General features: G+C 37.5%; 1 protein-coding gene across 1 annotated transcript in view; it reads left to right on the forward strand.

Moving 5' to 3' along the window:
• The window catches only part of znf407 (zinc finger protein 407), a 198,134-nt gene that overhangs the window by 86,251 nt on the left and 86,526 nt on the right, over nt 1-25,357 (forward strand). Inside the window, exon 5 of the mRNA XM_077576585.1 lies at nt 16,124-16,198. Within this exon, the coding sequence (XP_077432711.1) occupies nt 16,124-16,198 (75 nt within the window). The remainder of the gene's footprint in view (nt 1-16,123; nt 16,199-25,357) is intronic.

Below are 25,357 nucleotides of genomic sequence, written 5' to 3' on the forward strand. Positions count from 1 at the left end.
AGATCTCTGACAGCTAACGTCTGTTAATAGATTAGCGTAATTACAAAGTCCCTGAGTTTAGATCACGTCACATACTCAGCCTATGTTCTAATAGCCATGACAGCCACTAGTCTCCACTCCCTTCCTCTTAATGTAAAGTTGTAAAAACGTGAGGTGGAAAAAAAAAAAGAAAAGCCAAAAGGAAAAGGTCGTACTGATTTGCATGCAAGCCTTCATTATAATATGTGAGTGAATATGCTAAGGACCGTAGACAGCACTTTGCGTGTGCAGGTGATGAATGGTTGGTGCATTGTAGAACAGGCCGAGATGGAGGCTTTGTCACCCCTATCTGCATAACATACTTTATTTGCTTATTTATTCATTTACTATTGAATGGTTGTTCTCGGAAATTTGTGTGTCTGTAGATTGTGGCTGAGAAGGACTCCTCTCAACCCTGCCATCGTGCTCAGACAAATGCACACACACACGTTTAATATGCCACTTAAAATTGATTGTAGAACATACAAAAAATGGTTTAGAGAGAAGTGCTAAAACTTGTATAAACATCTGAGACAAGCAGCAGTGGGAGGGAGGTCTGCACTTGTTTGACTAAAACCTTGTGTGTGTGTGTGGGGGGGGGGGGGGGCATCAATGGGACAGTTTCCTGTTGAAACCCCTCTTCACTCTTCTCTGTTACTGGGGTGGCAGATGGTGGGTGTCAAGAAAACAGCAGCGATAGCTAAACAAAGACATCCTTTGTGAGTGTGAGTGAGTGAGTGTGCACACATCTTTTCAAAGAAGTATGTTCAATTTGAGTGGGTGGCAACAGCAGTTATAATATTTTAACTGTATTGTGTATTCCTATTGCTCAGTATCCCAAAAGTCCATTGTTTTCTAATGTTGACCACCTCATCAAACCTCTCAAAAAACATACCATTTAAAGAAAGTCTTTTTGATTTAGAACAACCAGTTGATGACTGAATGATGAAAAATTTGTCATAATTTAAGATAATCACTGAATATTACTTTAGTACCATAGTGTAAAAGCAGTGGACTGTGACCTTAGTAGTCCTTCAAGAGGGGCACGAGTGTGGGAGAACACTCACAAAACAACAAATCCCATTCTAAGGTTCTATGCTAAAAATGTCTTACTGCTGACTGTGCTACCTTTAACTACCACTTTTTTCATTACCGATTTGATAGAGATACCTTTAGTTTTAGTATCTGCCCATACCTATCTGATACCAATCCATACTAAATTGTCTTTGTACTTGTTTCCCCCCCCCCCCCCCCAAAATATTCAATGTATTCACAAAAAATTTCATTCAATATTTTCAACACATCTATTGAATGAATATAATTATTACTTAAGTACCGGTACGCTTTTATTTTTCATACATTCAAGCACAGTGCTTTCAACTGTGCATCATTTTGCATTGTATTTATTTAAGAATAAAACATGGACCTTGAGTTTAAGAACACTTAGTTTCACTATACTAATGAATTAAGATGGTGATCCAATGGCTTTTTTTTTGGGTCTGTATACAGGTAATTACCCGTTTACCACATACATTTATTTTTATTTATTTTTTTACAATACATACAATTACAATAACATTTTGTCATGATTACTGCATTGTGTATATATATATATATATATATATATATATATATACACATACATACATATATATATATGTATATACACATACATACATATATATATATATGTATATACACATACATACATATATATATATATGTATATACACATACATATATATATATATATGTATATACACATACATATATATATATATGTATATACACATACATATATATATATGTATATACACATACATACATATATATATGTATATACACATACATATATATATGTATATACACATATATATATATATATATATACACACACATACATATATACAGTATATGTATATACATATACATATGTATATATATATATATATATATATATATGTATACATATATATATGTATATATATATATATGTATATATATATATGTATACATATATATATATGTATATATATATATATGTATATATATATATGTATACATATACTGTATATATATATATGTATATGTATATACACATACATATATATATGTATATACACAGTCACACACACACACAAACAAACACACACACAGTATATCCTTTCTTTTCTCCCATCCATCATTTTCTCCTTTTTTTCACCCTATTTTTCATACATTTAATTTGATCTTAGAGGATAGGCAGATAGTGTACAGTAAACGGAGTGAATAAATCATGGGTCTGTTTTATTCCCGATCTTTTTCTTTTTTTTATGTGGGGTGACTAGTGTTTTTTGTTTTTTTTGTTTTTCACAGATGGAATAAGAAAGGCAAGTTTACTGTTGTAAAAAAAAACAAGTGCAGTTTAATCTTCCCAGTGAGGGCCCATGAGGGGTTATGCGTGGGGTTTGGGGTGATAGTGGTCTCACCAGGCTCCCGATCCTTGATATATGTAAAAGATAATTGCATTAAGTAAACACCTGTATTTTCCTGTTTTAGATTATTTCATCACACATGTTATTTCAGCTTTTCTTTCGCCCATTTTTTTTTTTACATGCATCGACTGTACTTCCAAATAATCCATCAAGTTCACATAATTCCAATTTCAACATATTCAAAAAATTCACTCCATAGAGGCTGTTGTTTTTCTCATTCCAAAATTGTGCAGTTTTCCCAAAATTCAATTTCCAACCAATTACTCATTCATTTATTCAACATAACATGATCATATCATTCCCAATTGAGATTCAAAACATTCAGCTCATTCAATTCACCTTGAGAAAAATTTTCAACAATTTCCATTGACCAACAATTTTCACCAGTAAACTTTCCTATTCATTCCCATTGACACATTCAACATAAAGATTCACATCATCATATTAACTTGTTAACAATTTTCAATATGCTAGAAATTTCAATTTAGTTTCATACCCTTCTGTATCTTTCAACTTTATTTCACATGCATACATATTTTTCTTTCTGCATGTCAGTATTCACACGTAATTTCTCCATAAATCGCAAATGTCTAGTATTAGTGGAACTTTTTCTTTTCCTGGCATAACAGAGCCAGCCACCTGCTATCATACAGTATTTATTACTATTATTTTGGCTAATAATCACGATGTGTGTTAAAATATATTGTGATTTTATTTGTGTTGATTTTTTTTCTCCCTAAGTAACAATGCTGAAATATAAGGATAAAACAGATTGTCACAGCTTCAGCATGCAAAGTCTGCAAAGAAAAACTTTACTTGAAGTGGTCTAATAGCTAATCGTCTTACTTTATGATCAAATGTTACATTTGTATTGAGGCGGAAAAGAATTACATTGTTAAATATTTCCATTTTGCAATTGCATTCTGCTGTGTCCTTGTTAAGTATTGACCGGACACAGCATGCTATTCTAGAATGTACACACCTGGAGAGACTACTATAATCACAAGGAAACCTGAATTACAAATTACTGCACATCATAGAAATTGTGCACCAAGCTTTTTAAAATACCAACGCTGCCAGAGCGGCACTTTGTAATTTATCCCTTCACGGCTGTTAGCTGTGCTGCACAACTGTGATTTATTTCGTATGAGAGAAGTTTTGTTTAGAGAGATAATGAGCAGGACTTCTTTTTAATGGTTTAACACGGCACAGTGGAGAGGAGAGGGAGAAAAGCACATATATTTTTCATACCTTTAACTGCTCTGCAGAGAGTTTGGAAAGGAAAACTGGAGGTACATTAGCAAGAGCGGCTAACCACCCGTAACCAGTGTCTTTAAAGCATTTTCCTAAAAACAAGTGATTTTCATATTACAGTAAGTACAGTAGTGTCCTGCTGCAGCTGAATAAATATAAAAATGACAAGTAGACTATACAGTACAGTGTGTATATGTATGTATATTAGTGTTGGGCATAGATTAAAAAAAATCTAGATTAATCTCACTCCAGTGCTGGATTAAAATGCTTTATTTGAATTTGGACAAAGGCAGCATATGTTACCGAAACAATGAAACTGTCTGATGAATAACAATTATTTTACTTTATTAAAGACCAATAAAGTTAGGCAAGAATATACAGTACATACAGTCTTAATTAACAATATCAATCAAATCTGTCTGAGATGGCAATGAAACCAGTGCAGGGCTGGACTGACCAAAGAATCGGTCCTGGCGTTATGGCTTAGGCCTGTTGGCCTGGCCCAACCCAACCCAACTCCTGACCACACTTGGCTACCTAGTAGCAATATATTGCTGCAATAAAAGTGCTGTTATTCCGAAGCACCAATGGTGCTATCCTACTTTTTCAGTTGATCACCCCACATATGTTTTGGTTGCACCTTTTTGGGGGGCGCTTGCACACAGGCTCTCAGCTCTCTGAAATGCTTTAGAGAACTGAGACAGACACACTACACACTTGCACACATCGACGGGAACGCGCAACTGAGGGGCACAAGCACCGGGACACGGCCCACACGTCGCAAACAGCAACCGTAAACAGCGCAAACAGAAGTCAGAAGTCCCGCCTCCTCCGTAGCATATTCCCCATTATTAAGATATTTGCATCTATTAAATGTTAATGAATTTTAAATGTTCGACTCGTGTTGCACGGGATACCGGTTTCAGTACTGCACCTTGATGTTTCAGTGTTAGAAACGGCTCGGTATAATTTTTTAGCACCATAATTTTCATCATATCAACGAGACAGCTTGCCAACTCTGTTTTAAAGGCAGGTCACACGCATGGCCGTCTGTCTACCGATATGTGGAAAGCGCCTTAAGTGGCACGCCTCTTTCTGTGTATGTGCGAGAGGACACAGGAAGATGGCTTGAAGCACTGAAGCGCTCGCTGCCCGTCCACTCCTCGTTGAGAAGCATGACGCGCAAAGTGTCATATGGAACTTTTTTGCTTACATGGCCGACAGCCATGGCAAGCCAACCGGCATGACAAAGCCTGTCTGTAAGGCTTTTTTTAAGTTACTATGGCTCGAGGCGGGAACACATCCAATATGGCCAAGCACCTCGCTAACAGGTGTTGTGCCAAAGTACTTACCCCCGTAAAAAAATGGTATCCGCTGCCGTGGGAGCGCACACGCAGTGAGTGGAAGCCACGTGACAGCACTACCCACGTATGTTTTCAATAAACACATTAAGAATACAAGTGTGTTTTTTTAGTTTTAGAAACGTTTTGTCACAAGAGAAAAATGTTTATCGCGGAGAAGCAGAAGAAAAAGCAACAATCACTCACGTTTTGCAGTGGACTCAAGGTGCGTTCAGTGAACAGGGAGACAGTAGGAATTCTCAGTTATGCATAGAAAAAGCTCAGACAACTGACAGAGCGACAGGTTGTGAGACATTTTTAATATTTTTTCCCTTAAAAAATAAGTTGAGTGTGAATTATTTTGTTTCCAGTTTGTAGTGTTTGATTGCACATTCAACTAGCTGGGAGCAGAATGGACACACACAAGCAACGTTACGATGAGGCATTGGAGTGCCGTTTCATTGCCAATACAGTATCTACAATAGATGACATCAAATGTAGTCAAATACAGGACTTCAAGAATATGGCGTGCATTGTGAAATCTCATACAGTACTATATACTGTACATAAATACTGTATGTACATACATTAACATTTATACATCCTAATATTTTGAATAAATAAATAATACAAATAAGTTTTTCTGTCAATTTTAATTTTGCTGCTTTTGCTGATGTTTTAGATTTTTGTCAAGGTACGGTACAGTACCGATTATATTGTATTGAGGTATTTTATGCAGGTATAGTATTGAAGTCAAAATTTTGGTATCGTGACATCACTATGTCCGACTGCATTTCAATGCACCTCGCCTCTCCTGAACACTGTCAATGTTTACGCTCCTGTTAGTGGCTAGTTGCTAATGCCGGAGACTTGGGCGTATCATACAATGACAGACTAACTAACTAGCAATTTCTTAGCGTCCTTAATTAGCAATGAAATGTAATGTTGGGATGGCATTGTGTTGATGTTGGAAGTCGACAGTCGCGTGAGGATGAGTCAAGCTGACCGCCTTGAGCCGCGATGCCTACCATGCACTGCATGGGTCAATTTCAAAATACAAGTAACAAGGCAATTGCATCAACATCACTGCATTACTCTTAGGGCTTTTATTTTGAAGTTGGCCTCCGCAGCATCGTTTGCAGACTTTGCACGACCCAAACCATGGCGCTTAATCCATACGATCACGGCTCATTTGCACTACTCATTTAAACATGTACTCGCGCCGTGGCTTGTTCAACATGACAGTTTTCTCTGTATTTATGCCGACGGACACATGCAAATGGAATATGCGTGTTTTGCTTGCTTTTCTATGGTGTAGCATTTCAAAATGACATAAGCAGCTTGCCAACCTGTTCTGCTGGTGCCGTATGAACAAACAGGAAGAAAAAAGCGCACAGCAAAGATGAGCAGCGATAGCTTGGCTTGGCATGCATGAACACAAGTAATCATGCAGTGACGATACTGATGCCAGCGTATCGGCAACCCTCCCGATAATAGTATCGTATCGGAACAACATAAAAAAAAATGACCTATATGTTGGCGAGATACTAGTGTGCATTCTGGCTACTGTCGAGTGCCCTTTTACCTGAGCCAAGATTTGAACCCAAAACCTCTTGACTGTGAAAGATGTGCTAACCTCATTGCTGCCCTAATGATAATCATAATAAATTAACAATAAAATATGCTTCTGCTTTGATCATTATACACCTCTCCTTTCATCTCAAGCAAAGAACAGTGTTATTCTCTCTTCAGCATTTTTCAAGTTACGATTTGAATACCAAATCAAAGCAGTTAATTAGAAAATATAATGAAGCTGAGTGGCCTAATATTCAACATTACTATGACTCTTTTAGCTTTAGGCTTCCTAAGACTGAAACTGCCATCGGCACATCACAATGATGTCTTTAATAATAGATTACTTAATCCACTGTTGGGAAGGAACAGTACAGTGTTTCCCTCACTTTTTGCGGATGTTACGTTCCACTTTCACCCGCAATAGGTGAATTTCCGCAAAGTAGCCGTTTAAAAAAAATAAATAAAAAATGTTTAAATGAGCGAAGACGAAGAAAGGAAGACGAAGAAAAAAATAGCGAGCATGCGCACAGCGAAAAACATTGTCCCGATCGATCGAGGTATTCCGAATGCGTTTATATGAGCAAGAATTCTGGTTATGAAAGTAGTAACTTATTCGGATTTGTAAAAATCTGAAGAGCATATATATATATATATATATATATATATATATATATATATATTTTTTTTTTATATATATCCTCATAGCTTCAAAATGTCTTGTTTCATCTCACATAACACATTGCACTGCACACATACAGGTAGAACTTGCTCTGCTTCTAAATGATCCTTTAATGGAACAGTGTGCACTGGAGCTAGGAACGCAATGGGGCGCTGCCACCACCGATGAGAACTTTGCCTCAATCAATCCATCAAGCCCCATCACCTGTTTCAGCAGATGATCCAAACACCCCTTTGGTGAAGCAAAGTGAGCTTTTAATGTACCTCCTCTTAGGCTAGAGGACACATACACACATGTACATGCACATGCACATAGGTACACACATCAGACATGGTGTCTGTTTCATTCAGATGGTTGACATTGATCAGTCATCAAGAAAACAGTCCCTTTTATTTTTTTATGAAGATCACATTAGAGTAGATCAAGTACTTGCTTTCTACCAGTGCAAGAAGGAAAACAAAATCAATTTGGATGTTTTATTTATTTATTTCCCTACATCTGTTACATGATTGGGATGTCTCTATTAGTGGATCTCTTAAGAGCCCGGGTTGATATTGATGCAGTCAACTCTTGCTTTTGTGAAGCAGAGCGACAGCATTGTAAACTGGTTTTACCATTGTTCTCCTCGTCAGTTTACATTTGATGCATCTAATCTGTAAATTTCGTCCAGGTGTCGTTTTAGTTTACTCAAACACTACTTAAATTCCACAGAACTTTGTGGTGGGGTTGAGTACAGTCCACATGTTCATTTTGGTGCAGATTGAAGTGGAAAAAAAGTTCAGATCTGAATAGAAAACTTTAATTCTCGTTTATCAATTGCAGAACAGGATTTGGGATGATGGGTCAAATGGCATCCATAAGAATTAAAGAAAGTAAAACAATAAATAAAAAAAATTGAGCCATAACAGCATTTGTTAGTTCTGATCATGTGCTACAAATCTGCTGTAAAACATTTAGCACTTTAAAACTGTAAACTTGATACAATCCAGACTTTCTCAGTTCTTCTTCCTGAGTTCCACTGTCATGAGACAGTGACTGTCTATCAACAAACGTCTTATCTTCTGTCTTCTTGTTCCTGTCTGTTTATATGCTTGTCTGACATCTCAGTGCTGCAAGGCTTGCTGTCAGCCAAGTGTCAGTTTTTGTTCTTCTGTCAATTCACTTGCCTGTCAAAGCTACTCAGATGCGACATGTCATCTTACCCCCGATGTTTCCACTTTTAGAGGCTAGATTAAAAAAGAAAGGAATAACTCATTTGCTTCCATTTACTCAGGAAATTAACTTTGTTTTGGCTATTTTTTAAATGGCAAGTTGAATACAAGATGGGGAAATAAAACGTAATGTAATATTTTTTCTTAAAACCCGATTTATAAAAAAATCTTATGCCATTTTAATGTGTACAAAGTACAGACTCCAATATCTCCCATTTCATCTTAGTTTCATCAATGGTCATTCGAGCAGTGTTATAAACAATCCAACATGGCGGTGCTTTGAATTACGTAGCTAAGTTTCATTTAAACTCAACTCAACTCAACTCAACTTATAAAGCACTGTAACCATTTCACTTTAAGAGACATACACTTTTCACTGATAGGTACATTTGATGGTTCTGTGAAGCTAGAAATATTTTTAAACAGGCAGCAGATGATTAAGTTGAATAAAAATAACCATCAATTTGAGAAAATATGGACACTGTGGCTTTTAAAAAAGGAGGAAAATATGGGAAAGTAAGCTGAAAATTAATATAAGCAATAACTTTTTTGTTAAATTAGATAAAATTCAAGAAAATAATGTCATGTCACTCTACTGTATATAATCCATCCTCGTTTCATCAATAGTCATTTGAGAGGATTTATAAACAATCCAACATGGCCGTGCCCTGAATCACGTAGCCAAGTTTCATTTCACATACACAGACATACTTTTTTCACTGATTGATATGTTTGATGGTGGAGCAAGGAATATTTTTCAACAGATGATTAAACTTGATAAAAACAACTATCAATTCGAGAAAGTGAATTAATTTGGCATTGATGTGGCGGATGGATTCCACGGTGGAGTTTTTTTTTCCAGTAAGTGCTTGCTCACGTGGAGTACAGTTGATTTATTTACGTATGAGGAGTGTAATTTCAGAAAAGCTCGGCTGCCTCATATATAAAGTGTCGTGATTATAGTTTATGTTGTGTTATATAAATTAAATTGACTTAACTATACCCATGTTTGTTTTTATCATACAACTTGACAAACTCATTAAGTTGTTAACATTAAAGGAAACCACGTCATGTTCTTATTTTTAAAGACGTGTGTCTGAACATCTGACCTTATCTTGTAGATCCCTGTTAATTATTATATTGTGACATAATGACATTATTATTAAAAACATATTTTCCGATGAAATGTGTCTGATAGTATTTCCAGCTTTGTAAATTGGCTTTTCCAAACCACAAATGTTTGGGCATTTGAAGAAGATGGTAACGTAATTGTAGAATTGATTATAAAGTATGTCAAAGAGAAAAAAAATACTAAAAACAAATAACAAAATATCAATAAATGGAATAAACTGTTGAATGTGAATGCATAGCCATATGGGGCGGTATAACAGCAAATGTGTTGAAAGTAAAGATGGATGAAGAGTCCACCAAGTCAAAAAAATATGAACATGAAGGTATTTGCGAGTGAGAGAGGAGTGCATTGATAGGCGCTACCTGCTGCTGATGGCAGTCTGATTCAGTGAGGGATGGAGGATGATCCAGCTGTGACATTAAAGCAGCAGGTAGATGCCATCATTAGGACAGGCACAGGATGCTGTGGCATAGCAGACCATTTCACAGTTTGGCTTTGGGTAGCCCAGTGCTACATGTATTTCTATATGTATTTCATTCGCCCCATCAGTCCGTAGTTTCAAACCAAAGTTGAATTAGTTGTTTCTCCAGCTGGTGGCAGCTCTCGCATATGTGTTCCGATTACTTTAAACCAAAGGATTCAATAAATTTAGTCTGGCTTACCAAATCAAGGTCAAGGGCCTATCATGAGTATACGGACAGAGTGGTTTAGGAATTATCTGTGTGGTATTTTGTACTTAATTTTTTCTGTACATGGAAAACATTGAGTATGAGAAAACTGATTAAAAAAAAATGCAAGTCTAAGAGGAGATGTAATCTATCAGAGCCCTTGTACAACCAATACAACAACTTGGAATGCCCAGAAGAAGAAGAAGAAAGACTGATGTAGTAATTAAAGTCAAAAGGTCAACCAAAATGTATCAGCCGAAAAACGCTCTGTTCAAAACAGCCTGTTTTAGGGGTGTGTCACTTTTTTGTAAATAGCTGCACCAGGCCACGCCTAGGCCATACCCTTCTGTCTCAAAGGGGCAGTGATTTCGGTCATGATAGCCTTGTGCTGATGTCGTGGATGGAAACGACTGGCCATGGGAGCAGAAGAAGAAAAATACAGACATGTCTTTTACACATTTGAGAACTATTTTAATATGTGGAAAAGTGGCATAACGTTTTACCATAAGACAAATTAGCATAACGTTACTACAGAGACTATGTTGTAGCGTTAGTTTATGATTGTTTGGGCAATGGTTATTTTGCCGTAACTGGCAAATCTCCCGTGAACGTTATTTTGCCGTGTATGTCTCAAATTTGCCGTAAATACTTGGAGACATTTACAAGCAGTTATGAATAACACAAATGTGCACATTTAGGCCATTGCGTGGTCGCAACGTGCAAGCCGTCTCGTCGAGACCACTTAGCGGCCGGTTAGCATCACAAAGTCATGTCAACTAGGTGGCGAGTTGTTAGTCATGGCAAATTAACCACCGCGGATTCTATCTTGACAAAACAATAAGCAACCGCTTCATATTATCCAACCACCTTCTGCCTAATCATATTTGACCTCTTGTAACCAAACAACCTCCACACGACAAATGTAGCTCCCACTTTAGGCACTAAAAATACACCAGTAATATGATAGAAGGTGCACATCTCCTATTAGAAAGGATAGGAAGGAAGGCTAAATCAAAAATGTTAAACTTACATCTCTCCCGTTTGCAGTAGTGTCACACTGTGGGGACCGATCCATTACGTTTAAACCTGTTGCAAATCCAGCTCTGCACAGGCTTTCACTAACAAAACAGTCCTTTAAGAAATTATGTTGGTACACGTCCTTCAAAAATCTAATTAATCCAGTCTTCTCAAAGACTTGGGACGAAGGAAGCAACCACTTTTTCCTGATCATTGTTTCCCCTATCCACGGAGCATTTGCGAGCAGAGGGAGAAAAACAAAGGAGCAGCCAGCTTCTCGAATTTCAGTGGGCGTGACATACCTTTACCAGAAATGGTGCCACTAACCCGAGGGGGCTGGATCGAGTGCACTTCCGTGTGTCTTTGACGTCACTAAGTCACGGAAGTTTAATCTTCCCGTTTGAAGCACACATTTTAGAAAGAAGGAGAAAGCTAAAGAAGGTGCAAATTGACTTTTTTCATATCTGGTTGGATTGTAGACAGGCCGGGGATGCATATTATTGATAGAAGACTCTACTAAAAGGGCATTTTCATACTCTGGGACCTTTAAATGGACTTTCGCTCCATTGTAGTTAACATTGTTTAGCACCACATACTGTGTAAATTGTTGCCTATTCGGCCTTCACTGCAGCGGCCCCTTCTCAAGGTTTCTTATTTTTCCCCCTGATGTTTTTTTCCTTGCCCTCTTGTGGTTAGATCAGGGAATATTGTTAATATTTGTCAACTGTGGGCTTGGAGATTCTTTGTGATTAAGGGCTATATAAATAAACTTGACATGACTAAAATAAGTTGGTGTATTATTCTACTGTATGTCTGAGCGACCGCTATCTCAGCATGCCTTTTGCAGTGCACTTGAGTGAGTTTGTGCAGATTGGGGTTTAGACAACAATATGTCTAAGCCAAGTGCTCCTTGGGGCCTTTTCTTAGATCTTACATTGCTTCCAGACCTGTAGATGGGCCTATCGAGGAACACCATTAGTCAAATGAAGTTGTTTGTATCAAATATTGACATGTTATCTCTTCATCTTCAGCCGGTGGGAGGGAAAAGAGAGAGAAAGATTGTAAGTGTGGGTAATTGAGCCGTGTCTCCCATGCTTATCGGTAAAGCGCCGGCACGTCACGGACCTAACGAGCTGTGGCGCTGCGATTAGTCTGAAGGGAAAGTCGAAAGTGAAACACCACGGCCTCTGTCTTCCCTTTTCTTGTCTTTTTTCCATATCAGCTATGGATATTACGATCTTCCCTGGAGGGCATGGGCACAGCCTTATTAGTTCTTTTCACGGGGAGAAGAGAAATGATATGAATGAATGGCATGTTAAAGTATCTCTTTGTTACAGTAACCATCAAGGCTGATGGTTCAGGTTGATGATGCAGCCCAAGACATTTTGACAACAAACTGAGGCCTCGACCTGGATGGCACAGCATCCCTCCCTAAACACATAGAGCACGGGAATTCCCTTTACATTTGATTATGGGATCTTTTATATAGTTGTGCGTATGAATACACAAATGTGTAATTGGATGCTTAGGATATCAATTGGTTTGCATGTCGTTCAGTTTTTATTTTAATTTTATTTAGATTATTTTATTTAGATGTCCCGGTAAAGTGCACACATTCAGCAATATCGGCTGACATGCAAGGTGGCCAAAGTTTCAAACCATGGGCTTCTTCCAGCCATCCGAATGAGCCATCAGAAATTACTTTGTCTCCAACGATTAACAATGACGTAGTCATTTTTCACAGCGTCTCTCTCTTCCTCCTTTGTCAATAAGACTGGTAGTTTTTGGATCGGTGCAGCATATGCAAGTTCAGCCAGTTCGTCTTTCCGTTTCTGTCTGTTGCCGAACACAGTCCTCAGTGTAACAGGCAGTCCACGGCAACTCCAAAAAACCCTTAATTAAATTGTCAACTTTCATGCGCTTTAAATCGTTTAACTCTCCATTGGTTTCCATTGCTCTTGACTACTGTTTGGTAGCCAGGTAACTCCCCCCCTGCCCACAATGCACTACGCGGTCCGAGATGTGCACTTCACTTATTACAAAAACACATGTAGTGTCAATTGTGACACTTTGTGTGAGGATGTATTTCACCATTTGCGAATAATAAAATTGTTGCTTTTCTGTGTTTTTTTTTTTGTTTTCGTGCATACGCGTATGATTTATTTCTGTTTTCAAACAGCGTGTGTGTCTGTGTGTATCTTATGTGAGGAGTATCCTCAGGGCATTTCCCATCTTACTCAAAGTATTCTAAGATAAATCTGGTAGAAAAAAATGTCAAAGATGAGAATCCCACAACATGCCAGTTTGATTTGTACCCCTCGCTATCAAGGACTGCTAATTAAAATCATACTTTGCATATGACTTGTCTTTCATGCACATATGTAAATTTCCGCTGTTGCCTTTCAGCACTCTGTAATTAGGTTTATGAAGGACAGCTGTAATACATAATTAACAAAGATGTTTGCAAAGCTGTTTTTTCTTTTCACTTCTAAACATGACGACTTAAACAAGCACATTACACACAAGCACAAACAACATTAAGTGTTCTCAAGGCCTTGTTTTTCTCAGAATTGTATTGATGGATCAACAGCACCTGCTCTAAAATATATTAATTATACTGTTTGTTTTATTATATGAAGTGGTTATAATATATCTACAGACTCCTGTTGCAATACCAGGTTTCTGTTATATAAAAACACTGAGACCTAAATATATTACTTTAAAACTGCTCCTCCGTTTAATGTTTTCTGTAGAATGCAATTTGAAAAAAAATGCACAGTTTTTTTCAGATTATAAATCACACTTTTTTTTGCAATTTTTTTCTTTTTTTTGATGCATTCTTTGAAACCTATTTCTTCTTTGGCAGCAGTTTGGCTCATTGGTAATTAGAGTGGTCGTGTCACAACCCTGAGGTTGTGGGTTCGATCCCAAGCCAGTGTGACCATGTTGCAGTATCCTTAGTAAAAATGTAAAGTGCTTTGAGGGCCTTGTAATATAAAATATAAATGAAGGACCATTTACTTAATTTTTTTCTTTATATATTAAAATTGTTGCTTTTCCTCTCAATAAAAGAAAGCACATAAGTATGCATTCACATTTTTTGTTTTTTTTGAGCGGTAGACCCGCAATCCGCTCTCATTAAAACATAGTCCATTTTTAATGTTATAAAGCAAACTCGGCAGCTTGGAGCAGCTCATGCTGGAACTGTTTCCTACTGACTACTATTCACCTGGGTTTGAATCTGATTGGTTAATTCTGGAATACCGCCACATCCCCTACTAATTGGGAGTGCGCAATTGTGCAAATATGTCAGTTGTGCATTTTTACTAACATTTAATGTTTTTCCAATTGAATTGTACAGGTTACATTCATTGCGGGAAAAAAATTTCAAATTGATTTAATTTAGCCTTTTTTTTAATTAGAAATCTATCACAACACAGACACACACACCGGTCAGGGTCCTCGTGCCCACCCCACAGCGATGACGTGTGATATCCCTTGCCAACTGTACATCATCTGTAAGCGAAGATCCTCTTGCAGTTCATTATAAAGATACTTTGCACATGTCGATCTCCTGCATGGACTCCAAACTCTCCTGCTCTGAATTTAAAGGGAATTAGATGAGTCACTTTCTTTGGTCAGGAAGCAAGTCGGCTCTGTTCATGCCCACAATGGTGCGAATACCCGTTTGTCTGTCTGTGACAGTTAGACCGAGATTTGCGCGAGATTTTGGGCATGAAATTAGGACCCTCAGTATTTTTTCGTTTGACAGGCTTCCTGTAGCAAGTATGTAAGATTAAGTCAGCCAGATTGACTGTGAGGCAACATTCTAGATGATTGAGTTAAAAAAGGATTGAGAAAATGTAGAGTGATTATAATGGGGCAATACAGTGGAACATGTTTGAATATTTATATAATGGTGTTAGTTGGCATTTGCCTCAAGGGCATTGATGATGATCCATGTTGGTGGGGACCCAGCTGTGCGCGCGTGCGTGCGTGTGTGTATCTTTGTGTGTGCGTGCATGCATCCGTCCAAATGTTGATTATCGTCTGTTCAATCTGACACAGTGACATAAATAGTAAAATTATGCTTTTGCTCATTGATAGACTCATTCCTAGTAGCAAAACACGCTTGCCCGCTGGGGGAGGGAGGGGGGAGGAATAATGAATAATTATCAAATCAGAATAGGATAGTGTGTTGTAGAAAAGGGGACCTGAGTTTTTGCAGTGACTGTACCAACCACATGACTGTTCCTTGGTCTCTTTCATGTAGCGCTATCCTCAGTTCTTAGATGTGGTCATTGTCTATCTGTTCCACAATAATTGGAAGTGATGGTTGCTAAATGAAAAGGCCAGAAGATGAAAACATTGTGGAAGCAGCCCGGATGTCTGAGTATTTAGTCCTGACATCCATTCATTATGTTTCCATGTGGTGTTTAGGAGACAATATAAATCCCGGATTGTTAAAACAGGGTGTTTGTTTTGGGTTGCTCAATACTACAGTTTCTCTCCCTCTCTTTTTTTTAATTGTATTTATTTTTTTGTCTTATTGCTATTAAATGTACTGACACATGGCCAGTTGGGCACAATTCTTTAACATGTTAAATATGGTAACGAAAGTTAAAAAAACAAAACAAAACGTGACCAAGCCAAAGACTGATCATGATAAATTCACGTATGCTCTTACACATAAAACAGCGCATTGAGATTGCTATGTGGTTGACACCTGCCCTCTTTGTTTGTTTGTTTCTACAGATGGGCCTTTGTAATGAAGAAACACCTCAGCACCCACCTTCTTGGCAAGCACGGAATAGGCCAACGTAAAGAGAGGTGAATTTTGCAATTGTCATTCTATTAGATGCAAAAAATATATATATCTGGAGAATGGTAGCCTAAATTAGCACAAATTTCAAGTTAAGTTAAGTTTGAGATCTTCCATTTCCCACTTCAGTTAAATGGTCCCATCTGTCTGCTTGTTGGTCGTCTTCTTACACTGTTTTGATTGTCAAACGTCATCTGTTGCCCCCATTATTTTACTCTCTGTGCTCTGTCTTGAATCAAAGTCGCTGTAAATTGAATTCAGACATTTGTTTCTAAATATATTATACATGTGTGACGATAACTGCTGAAAACATCTGCAAAGGCTGATAGTTATGTAATACCCAATTATGGTTAAACTGTTTATTCGCCATTTTAGTTTTTTTTAGCATGGCTAAAACAGCACACAGTGACATAGTTGGGTGTCTGTATGAGTCGCCCTTCTCCCACTACCCCTGTATAAGAACTTGAGCTGTCCAGTGACGTAGTAGGGTGACCGGCGTGAAGGGTCGTTCCATGCCAAATCACCCCCCAAAATCATTTTTTTTTTACCAAATATATATGGATTTTAATGAAACTACATATACTTGTTGATAGTGGCGACGGATGAATGCGCCAAAATCTTGTTGCCATAACTTTAAAGGTTGATAGGATTTTTTTTTTTTTAAGTTTTGACTTTAATGTGTTATTGTAGGCCTATTATTAACCATACTTTAACTTTGAGTCTTATAAAAAAGCCACAATCCTCAACTATGGTTTTAACAAAGGCAATAAATATCAATTGCTTTCACAGTAGTAAAGAACGCAAGTCTATTTAATTAGATTAATCAGATCTGAAATGTCAAAATTCAACAATCAGCACTCAAAATAACAAATAATGTTGCTGATAGATTGGATTGGATAGTTAATGCACTGATAATATTTCAGATTTCGATTTTATGATGCACAATATGAAAAAATGCAATCATTGGGCTGGGCAATAAATCGATGTAATTTGATTAATTGTCATTTTAAAAATCAAATTGTTGAACATTTGCTAAATCGTGAAATTTAGTTTTGTCTTCTGGATTATTAAGAGCTCTTGTTCTTATGTTCAGTTCCATCCAAATGTTTTGTGAGTTGCCCGATGCTTAATGGGTGGTTTACAAGACATGTTTACAACAGCTACCAACTACTTAATTGTGGCATTTAAGCACAAACAATGAATGTTAAGTTTATGTTAAAATCAGTATATGTTATTGTTGTCTGAACATTTTGCACAGGAATTATTTTTGAATGAATACATGTTTTTTGGGTTTATTAGATTAAAATCTATTAAAATTGTAAATGGACTCGACCTTATTCCTTTCTTTAGTAATCACCATTTTAAAATAGGTAATTTGAGTGACACCGAGCTATAATGGAAAAAAATAAGGAGAAAACAAGCTTTACATTTTCGGCACAATCATGACGTTGACACTAATATGTTTTGATTTAGTAAAGTTTCAAACTACAAAAAGCACTCTTCCATGCATATGTGCACAAAATATGTATTGGACAAGGCTCGGGTCCTTTTCATGTGTGGGATGAACAACAATCATCAGTTTCAGTCTGTTTAAACCTGCACTAGTCATCATTTTTTCCAACAGCCCTGCAGATGGATTTTTATCTCATCATTAATTAACTGTCATATTTCCAACAGCTTAATTAAAACAAGGTCATTGAGGATGGCTTATTAAGTGGAGCAAATTTGGATAAATGTAACAGAATAGATGTATGGAGAGAAGGATAACAATCACACCGGGGAAAACGGAATGTATGACAAGGGTTTGTGTGTGTGTGTGTGTGTGTGTGTGTGTGTGTGTGTGTGTGTGTGTGTGTGTGTGTGTGTGTGTGTGTGTGTGTGTGTGTGTGTGTGTGTGTGTGTGTGTGTGTGAGTGCGTGCGTGAGAGGGATTCATTGTGGTGGGGGAAAGTACTGTATGTTTGTGTTGGGTGGTATTGAACTAGCAACTGGGGACCAGTGAAGGGGTGACTTGAGAGGTGATGAGGACATTTTTTTAGGGGCGGGAGGGTGACAATTGCTCTCATATGCTGGGTGGCAGGCGGATAGATGGGTTGCAGTGGGACAGTCGAGAGACAGTTTCATCAGCATCTCGATGGTCATGTTCACCTGATATTTTTAGAACACTGGGGAGAACTGTTTGTTAAAGGATAAGTGGTACAGAAAGAAAACACCTACATAGCCATAGAGTGACACTTGCAGTGCTTTGAAAAAGTACTCATACCCTTTAAACTTTTCCCTTTTTGCTGAAGTAGCACATAATTGTGAAATAAAGATGGTAAACTGTTTTCAAAATTTTAGCAAATATAAATCTAAAGTGTGGTGTGTATTTGTATTCAGCCTCCTGTGCTCTGATACCCCTAAATACAATCCATTGCAATCCTTGTATAATTTACTTCTGTATGAACTTGTTTTGTGAAGGCCTCAGCAATTTGTTAGGGAACACTATAGGTCAGTGGTGTCAAACATACGGCCCATGGGTTGAATCAGGTCCGCAAAGGGGTTTAATCCGGCCCATCAGACGATTTTGTAAAGTCAACTTGCAACTTGTACACAGAATTGTCCTGGATGTCATTATTTTACACACAACCTAAAGCTAAGGTTTGTGTAGTAAAAAAAAAAAAAAAAAAAATCATAGACCAACATAAACGTGTTAAATACGACACAAATTCAATTACTGCCAACATGACAAGGATTAGCATCCTTATAACTTAATTAACTGCGCCACACAATGCATTCTGGGAACAATATATATATATATATATTTATATGCAAAACAGGTAGATTTAACACGTTCGGAACTCATACAGGCAAAGTGTTGCTGCGTACCATTTTAATTTGTGTTATTTTTTGGGAACAATATGATTACAGTTGAGCTCCGTAATTTAGGGCTGGACCACAAATAGCGAAAATCTGCATACAATTGACGGCAGTCGTATTTAAGTTATATACCATTATTTTAACGATCCAGCCCATTTGGTAATATGTTTTCCTCCATGCGGCCCCTGAGCTAATATGAGTTTGACAACCATGCTATAGGTAGTGAACAGCAGCCTCATGAAGAACAAGGAACTCACCAGGCAGTTTCGCAACAAAGTTGTGAAAAAGTTTCAAATGTAACATTTAAAAAAAGAAATAACAGGGTTTTATGTTAAGCCTTTTTTAAGCCTGTCGGACAACCAAAAGCCCTTGCAAGGCATAAATATAGCACGGAAAAGCGGCATTTGTAGTTGAAGAAATGCATGCCGACCAGATCCACAAGGCAATGGCAACGTGTGCCACCTTTTTGACGGTCAACTGTAAATTTGTGGAAATGCTGGTCTAAATTTGTTACATGCATGTGAAGAGCTACTGAATTGATAGGAAAACTGAAGCCCTGGATGCATGCGAGTGGCGCCATTGCGGCTGCACTGCTCGAGATTGACAGCCGCTGAGGGCGCTGACAGACAGATCTGCGGCGGATACACTCAGATCCCTTACATAATTACAAACGACCACTTGTGAGGAACCAGGCGTGACAAATTTGCTTTTCATATAGGCCGTTAGTCAACTCATTATTAGAGATAGACCAGGGCCGTTACCAATACCGATTATTGGTAGTCAATGACAACAATTACCAATATTCGGAGCCGATATTCATTTTCACTAAAATGGAAAATATTGGCATCAAAATTTGAAAAAATACAATCTCCAGCGCTTAATTTTTTTTGAATGTTTAAGCATATGGTTATTGAACAACTTTTAGGGTTCATAAAATATTGAAGTATTTATATATAAAAATCTTCGTCGATAGACAACTTCGTTTTAAAAATGTAACAAAAAGTTCAGGGATCTCCCAAAGGCAATAGCATGTCTTCAAGAGTTAAATATAAACTTAAGTAAATAGCTCCCTATTGTTTTCTACAGTAAATCAAGTTTTCTAAAATTTCCCTCTGATGTATTAAAATATACTTATCTTAGTTTTAATTTTCTAAGAAAAACAGAAGGTGCAGAGGGTCAGCAGTATCTCGGAAAATGGAAAATAATCAAATTGCGATTTATATATTTTTTGCCGCTTGGCCTGATTAGTTCACCAACTCTACAATACACGTACATTAATAGAGGCATAGGCTGCTCCTAAATAACGGTGAGTAATGACAAGCAATAATCATTTTGTCCGTCCTAATTTTCATTCATGAAATCGGACGACACAACATATGGCCACATACAGACCTATTTAGCCTCAAAATATAGGACAACTAAAATGTATTAGCCGCTGCTGTACACTCAGTTTACAAAACCCGCGACAATACGGCAGCCGAAAAGTCATAACTCACAACGGTGAAGTGTTGTTTTCAAACCAAGATCAAACAGATTAAACATGTTAGATCAAACAGATTAAACATGTTAGACACTCGTCTCAAGGTCTCATGAGACAAAAAAACTCACCAAAATTACGTGCACTTATGGCGCCAGGCTATAGTTACAGCGGTGACATTCCTGCTCCCCCTCCCTCTTTCTCTCCTGCCTCTACGTTTCAATGGACATTGAAATTGCAGTCTTTCACGATTACGTAATCGTGTTTTGTCAAACCGCGATTTAATTGCAAATGCAATTAATTGTACAGCCCTAATAACGGTAATTAGTTCCCTGAAGTTAACACTTTTTCAAATTGATCTATTATTGATCGTATGATTCTTCAAAATGGTCGATGCCGATATTAGTCAAAATGCGTAATATCAGCGCTGATAATCGACCCAGCCAATAATCAATCGGTCTAACCCTCCTCATTAGCAAATTATCGATTTTAATTATTACTGTTAAAATTATTATTAGCGTTTGTATATAGTTTAAAGGAACCTACATTGTGTGTATTGGATAAAGGATGTGTTTTAGATTTTTTTTTTAAACTGGTCTGTCATTATTTGCGCGCACGCATGGTCTAAGGATGTTCTAAATGTGTTTGCAGAATATGCATAAATTCAAGTACGAAGATATTGATGTTTTGGTATTGATATTCACTGACAAATAGGTGCGTTCACACGTTAATGAATGAGGACCATTGATTGGAATGGCTCATGAGAGACAAATTCAACACTTGTTCATGGGATGGGAGGTTGAGTGAGATTATTATTTTTTTGTCTAAAGTGTGTGAGAGAAAGTGAGACCTGAACTGTTATGTAGTGACGCAACTGGGTCTTCATTTCTGTCACACCACCACTCCTCACTACAGGCACTGAGCCGAGATAAGGGCTTTTTGTCCTTTTGTCTGTATAAACTGGATGTGTGCTCATGGGAAACATTCACATAAGTACACAAAGACTTTTGACTTGACAGGTTAGAATTAATTTAATTTCATTATTATTGTTGATATTGCATGTTATTTCTAAAAAGTAGGTGACTTCGCCATTGAGCATCTTTTTCACATTGGAGATGATGTAATTCATAATTGGTACATCTACTCAGCAAAATGAATTAATAATTAATAAGATAATAATAATTTACTGAAATGATAATTGGGTGTGGCGCTACATTACATTTGCAGTCACTATATGAGATTGTGTGCGTTGCTGGAAAATGTTGTCAAAGTGGTGGTTACCGTCATATTTAAAGGGATACTTGATTCATTTAGCCCTTTTCAGCAATAAAAAGTTAATCTATTGTCTAGAATTAATTTGATAACTTCATTATTTATCATGTACAATTAATACCTTTAAAAACACATTTTTACACTTGCTGTCGACTGAAAATGACATCACAGGTGTTTAGAGCTCAGGTAACGTCCAATCACGGCTCACCTGTTGTCTGGGTTTGGTCATGTGACATTCAAAAAGTGAGCCATGACTGGTCGTTACCAAACATATGTGATGTCATTTTCAGTCAACAGCAAATGACAAAATGTGTTTTTAAATGTATTACTTGTACATGAAAAATAATCAAATTACTTATAGACAAGATGTTAACTTTTTTCTAAAGGAGGATTTTGTGCCAATGAGTTTTATTTATTCCAATCGAATTTTACTGTCACATTTCATTTAGTCTGAAAAATGTGTGTGTGCATGTGCACATTTGTGTGTGTAAGCGCTTGCATGTGTGTGCGTGTCTCAAACGTCGTCTCTTAAAAAACGTGGGAAGTGCCTCAAGCGAGAGTGACTGACAGCAGTAACCTTGACTCAATTGCTTGTAATTAGTTCTTTCAAAACAGTGTGTGTAAAGACAACTGACCTGTCTCGCATACTTGTTTTCATAAGTAATTGTTAAAATGCTGGTCATTTTCACGCTTGTTATAATAAACTGCTTAAACTAATACGCTCATCATTCTTAAAACAGGACTGCTGACAGCGCAAAAGAAAAAAGTATTTATTTAACTTTTTTTTTCCTTCCTTGGGCGAGAATGATTTCACTGTTTTAGAGATGTCTAATTGCTACAGCCTGCACACAGTTTGATTAGCATTGATGCTGCTGTAGTTTACAGTTATCAGGCAGTAACCGCTGAAAAATATAATAACGAAACATCTTGGTGAATAGAAAATGTATTAATGCAACTGCACAAAATCATGGGTGCACATAACAATTTTGGTCTGATTCTCAAAGGAACAGCAAAGATAGTTGCTTGATGCTCATTTCTTTTTCCTACCACCTACCTCATTGGATACACTTTTTAAGGCTTACACTGTTGGACTAAGCGATCTGATTTTTTGTATTTCTATAGAGTGCATTGATCCTCAATCTTTTTTGCTCCACGGACCGTTTTTACATTAGAAAAAATAAATAAATCCCAGCAGTCAATATTCTTCATAAGTGAGATTTCAGAACAATTCATAAGGCTATTTTAATTTAAATATTTATTTCCTGGAACATTGTACACCTGTGTGAGACAAGTACAAATTAAAATCCAAAATGTGACCAGGCATAACCTTTTGTGTTTTGCAATTCCAAATTACGGCCAGTAATTTGGTAACACTGGTCCACTAAGTTTAATCATCCGCTTGAATCCCTTATTTTTGACCACGCTTATTGGTAAAATGGCTTTTGCGATACAGTGAGACTGAAAGGCCCACGAAGACCACCACTTCTGTTGTGGCCCCTGCGCTCTCAGCTGCTGTGCAGTACACAGTCATGGCTGAGCTCAACTGAACTGAGAAATTTAGTACTGAATATCTAATTCCATTGATTCAATCTAAGATCTTCACTCTAAAGATTAGTTTGCACATAAATGATATAGTGTAATGCTAAGAGGCGAACGTGACCTGATTGTTTAATGAAGTGGCGTTTCTCAACACTTTTGCCCCTCTAGTTTGTAATTTCCGCACGGCTGTGTCAATGTATGCAAACTTTCCTCCCTGTGGTCAAGTGGCCGTGCCAGGGTCACAGTTTGGCTCCGGGCGCGCAGCCGCATCCCAGCATGCTTCACAGTGCAGCCATATTGACTATGCTGGCCGGATGGGGACACCCATGCCTCGAGTCAGTATGCTGAAATTATAGACCACATAGAGCAGGCCTGGGTGAAGTCACACAGCAAAAAATACATAGAACCACAAGTGTATGCTACACTTCCATTTATGCTGGCTAAGGAAGGGTCTTAGTTGTGTGGTAGGGAGATAAGAGTTGATAAAACAGACTCTAATTCATTATAATAAAGCCTTTCCCTTAATTATTGATAATGAATCTGCTCTTTCATCTTGCTCTTTCTTCCTTCCCTTATCTGCTTGTGTCAGCACTTTGTCTCTGTGTCTTGATGTTGGGTGGTAAGGCGTAGTTTGTAGCCACCCAAGGGCAACAGTCAGTAACATCCCATGCTGCTGGTACTGTAAGCAAGTGATTAGTACAACGAAACACTGGCAAGGCAGCAAGAAAATGTTAACTTCAAAGTGACTCACTATGGGATATTTGGCATCTTTAGAAAGTCGGTCCTTGTTTGTCTCGGCTACAGCATGTGAAACTTACGAAAAAGGAACAGTGTACAACATAAACTGCAGAGCAATAACAACAAAACGCCATTGCTAACAGCACTAATTACTTTTTTTTCTGTATTATAACTTAGTTTTTGTGTTGAAATTTGTCAAGATCACTTTCCAGAGGTATCTGCAGTTCCCCCACTGTGGCACTGGCCAGGTCTCAGCGACCCTTACCAGACCTTTAGTACTGTGGGCTACACAGACGGCGAGTCACTGTTTACCCTACTCAATATTTCATGAAGAATGAGCACTCACAGAATGAAGGATCATGCTAATATTGCTGTTAAAATTAAACGATAATTACAATTTGTTAGTTTAAAAGCCATTGCAGTCTATAAAAGTTTGATTACTAGAAAATTAGATGCATTAAGTTTTTATGGCTTGGCCTGTGCCATCACTTGGGAACGGTTTTTATGCACTTGTCATGGGCATATGGTGCAGAATTGTGCAAGATATGTGTGTTTTTGTGAGTACAGTGTGTGAGGGAAGTATACTGCTGACACTCCATAATACATAAATTCCCACCCCTGTGGTTAAACTCATCATTAGTTAAATAAAGCACAGGGCTATCAGTGTTATAGAACAGCAACAGTGAGAAAAAGTATAAAAATGAGCCTGAGTAGTTTAAAGTAGAGCGGTCAGAGATTACTGCATGTATCTCATCATTTGACCAATGTCGTCAAATACATTGTCTGTGTCAGTTTGTGTGTTGATATAAATCACACTATAATCCAGCACCTAGATACAGGGTGCAACAGGGCCCTACTGAATCTTATTACTAACAATAATATGTGTTAGCACTGGACAGCTTGTAAAGCCACTATTGGAAGCCACTTGTCATCTCAAAGTGATATGACCTTGACTTGTGGAAAATCTTCTCACAACAGTATACCTCATCTTTTTGGCTAATTTAAGAACAATCAGTCCCCTTTAGCTTTTGAAACTCTTGCCTAAATAATGATGTCATCCCCCAAATTACATTACTCTACCCGACAGGAAAAGAAAATGTACACACAGTTCACCTTCATATTCATGTCACATCCTGTGACACAAATCCTAGGAGTTATACTCCACAACGACACAATTGTGAGGCTCACTGTGGTGGTAGTGGTCAGACATTATGCACAGTGGGACTGTGCCAAAACTGGCCTGTTGCCAGCCTGTTTTTTCTCCTCAATTGAAACATTAGACT

This window comes from Vanacampus margaritifer, chromosome 9, assembly GCF_051991255.1.
Source record: "Vanacampus margaritifer isolate UIUO_Vmar chromosome 9, RoL_Vmar_1.0, whole genome shotgun sequence".
Taxonomy (NCBI): domain Eukaryota; kingdom Metazoa; phylum Chordata; class Actinopteri; order Syngnathiformes; family Syngnathidae; genus Vanacampus; species Vanacampus margaritifer.